The 3,587-nt window shown below is 41.9% G+C and overlaps 1 protein-coding gene across 1 annotated transcript in view; it reads right to left on the bottom strand.

The window, feature by feature from the left end:
• Positions 1-3,587, bottom strand: part of LOC113821368 (hatching enzyme 1.2) — a gene marked incomplete in the record, with an annotated part of 53,649 nt that overhangs the window by 3,120 nt on the left and 46,942 nt on the right. Inside the window, 1 exon segment of the mRNA XM_070125425.1 lies at positions 1,701-1,897. Within this exon segment, the coding sequence (XP_069981526.1) occupies positions 1,701-1,897 (197 nt within the window).

Consider the following 3,587-nt stretch of genomic DNA (forward strand, 5'->3'; position numbering starts at 1 on the left):
GGGGCAAGAATGAGCTTGAAATATTTCCTTTATTTGAAGATAGATGGCGATGAATAAAAAAATGTGTTTGGATCGGTCCTTTGTTTAACAATGCTGAGATATATATAAATAAATAAAAGCTGTTTGGATTGTTTCTTTGGTTTGCAGTAAACAATGATATAACAGTGTTAATATTGGTTACTAATTTTATAAGTATGTTAACACTACATATGATGACTATAATTAAATATTTTTTTCTGCATATGATTAAATTGTGTTTCAGTTGTGACAATGATTTTTAAAATTTCGCTGTGTCTAGTTCTGCTGACATGTTACCTGATTAGCCTCAGGAACCTAAAAGGCTATGTATGGTGTTCGTTGATTGGTGGAATTCCTTTACTAGAACCCTGTGTTGGCTACCATCAGAATAAGTCGATTTACGATTCTAACAGTCAATGCAGGTTACCATTTCTTCGCGGATCCCACTTTGCCATCATCGGTATACACAGTAGTAAATAACCGCTGGTAAATGCGTAATGATCGTATGTTAGTGAATTCGGCACCAAGACGTCTATGTCGTGTTGGAGGAGTCTGCATTGTTAATTAGTCCTAATAAATGACTGTCATTTATCGGAAGAATTGTGTCGAAAGATGAAGGTCGTTATTGTACGAAAAGGAGGGGATCAAGAACGGTGCCTTGCGGGACGCCAGAAATGATAAGGACAAAGTCAGAATATGCGCTGTCCACCTGGACACATTGGTTACTACTCGTCATAAAAGCAGTGATCCAATGAAGAGGTGGACCTGTGATCCGGAAATACCGCAATTTAAGTCAGTCTTCTGTGAGGGACTTTGTCGAAGGCTTTGACAAAGTTGCTCAGTATGGCATCAACTTGTTTCAAATCACATCTGTCAAGTCAGACAATGTCATGATGGGTTGTGATTTGGCAGGAACCATGATGTGTTTGTGTGTTGTGTTTAAAAAAAATCTGCAAACGTATATATACATATATATATATATATATATATATATATATATATATGTATGTATATATAAAGGTTTATATAGAGAGAAATGTGTATATATACATATATATATAGAAATAAGATGTAAACATATATGTGTTTGTGTATATATATATGTATATATACTGTAAATGTATATATATATATATATATATATATATATATATATATATATCATTATCATCATCAGGGAGCTAACGCCGACGGGGGCGCAGTCACCACATCCACCTTTCATGGCAAGCTGCCAGGCAGGGACTTGGCCCATCTCGAGCTCCTCACGACAGGTTTGATCGATCTGCTCAAGCCACGATTTCCTAGGTCGTCCCACAGGCCTCCACCCGGGGTTGTCTCATACAGAAACAACTTGGTGGGCAGGATCGTCAGATTGCACCAGCCTCTGGTTCCTTAGTAGGTGGTCTATGATACGTCTCAGAAGGGTATGGTCGAGAACCTTCCTTGGTATAGGTACCTCTTGTCACATATGCCCCGACGAAGCAATAACGAAAAGGCCTTCGGCATATTCGTATGTCTTCTTGCTCTTCCCTTCGTTGTTCCTGTTACAACACACACACATGAAGAAGGAAAGAGAGAGTGGAGATAGAGGAGAGAGGTTAATAGATAGAGAGAATGGAGTGGGGAGAAAATCTCGTATATAGTCAAGTAATAATCTTAATACTTTTGGTACAAAGCCTCACTTGCAATAATATTTTCACTGATGATTTTAACGTGGTCGTCTCTGTCGGCTCGGGTCTGTTCGTGGAAGATGCCGAGGGCGTGCAGCAACTCATGGATAGGCTTCCCGACAGAACCGAGGCATCGTTTTGAGCGGCTGTCGGGCCGCTGCAGGGAGAGTACCTGTTGTCCGCCCGTCTTGCCCACATAGGACCAGCATCTGTGCGAGGCCCGAGAGAAGACGATGAAGGAAAATCCGGCTTAACATTACCTAACCTTAAGGGTTAACTTTCGTTCAGTGTTTATTCTCGGTTTGAAATCAGAATTTGATACATAAGGCATGTCAGAAAGGATGAATTCAAATACAAAGTGTACCACTAACATCATAAAGAAATTAAAGTCGTTTTTGGTAGAAGTGAAAGTTCGACGCGTTTTGAGATTGGATGCCGACGCTGATTGGTTTCTGAATGCACTGCTAGGCATAGGGTGAGTTAGGGAAAAACTATCGAACACTTCATTTCACATAGTACGCTTAAGTATCAACAATAACTTAAAAGTACTAGTGACCGCTCAAGACTTGCCCAGAAACTCTCTATTTCGTCTCCCCTTCTCTCTCTTTGCCCCCCTTCTCTCCTCCCTCTCTCTAATTGTCCTCCCCCTTTCTCTCTCTCACTTCCTCCCTCCTTCCCTCTCTCTCTCTCTCTCTCTCTATTGCCCCCCCTCTCTCTCTATCTCTCTCTATTGCCCCCCCCCCCCTCTCTCTTTTGCCCTCTCACTCTCTCTCTGAGATTGGTCAGATGCCCCTGGAGGTCATCTCTCTACCTACACCATACACCAAGTGAGGGGACAAGAAGTAGACTCTCTCTTGTCTTCCCCCCCCTCTCTCTCTCGTCTCTCTCTCTGTTCCCCCCTCCCTTCCCCCCACCCTCTCTCTATTTCCCCTTCCCTTCCCCCCACCCTCTCTCTCTCTCTCTCTCTCTCTCTCTCTCCATTTCCTCCTCCCTTCCCTCCACCCACCCTCTCTCTGTATTTACCTTTCCCTCCCCCCTTCTCTCTCTCATCATCTCTTTTCCTCTATTTCCCTCTCTCTTCCCCTTCTCTCTCTTATAATATTATTAGGCATGTTCGATGCCCTGGATACTCCAATTTCGTAAGTCCAACTTTAAATGAAGGGCAAAAACTCCCTAAATTATGATTGGCTTCAATGTGTAGAACACTGATGCTTTCTACATCCCGGAAGCAACAGGTCCTAAATCCATGATTTCAATAACAAGGCCATTATGTTAAAAGGCTATTACCTGAAATATATAACTGGAATTCTCCATCCACCTCATGGTACCCACCCTCACTTGCAATCTACTGTGATGCTTCTACTGATCCCCAAAGAGTAGCGGCGATTAGTGTATTAATTCCTGACATTGCTCCTAAAGAAAGTGTGGAAATTTCCAACTGGACAAGCACAACTGATGCCGAGTCAGCAGCCATATATCATGCCATTAAAAAGGATAATGGACGGCAGCGACATCGTGCTATCTGTCAGGGTGCACTCTATAAACTTTCTGCATTTAGTCCAGGAAACATGGTAACTAGGAATAACCTACACCAAATTTCTAGCCTATCGGAACAGGGTATACAAGTTTCATACTGGATACCCTTTCATATAGAAATACCAAGCTGTGACAAGTTGGATCGGTTAGCAAAACAAGCACTTTCCTACGAAGAACCATACTATGCAGTACCATTCATTATCTCTTAAACACATGAAAAAACGTGTTTTCAACTGTCCTAGAGATTATAAGGGCCAAGTATAAACCACTGAAAACTGAAGAAAATGGACATGGTACCATTTGGCATTATGAAAGTATTGTAGGGACAGCAGATTACATTAGGCTACGCATAGGATATCAGTG

This window comes from Penaeus vannamei, chromosome 9 (assembly GCF_042767895.1).
Source record: "Penaeus vannamei isolate JL-2024 chromosome 9, ASM4276789v1, whole genome shotgun sequence".
Classification (NCBI taxonomy): domain Eukaryota; kingdom Metazoa; phylum Arthropoda; class Malacostraca; order Decapoda; family Penaeidae; genus Penaeus; species Penaeus vannamei.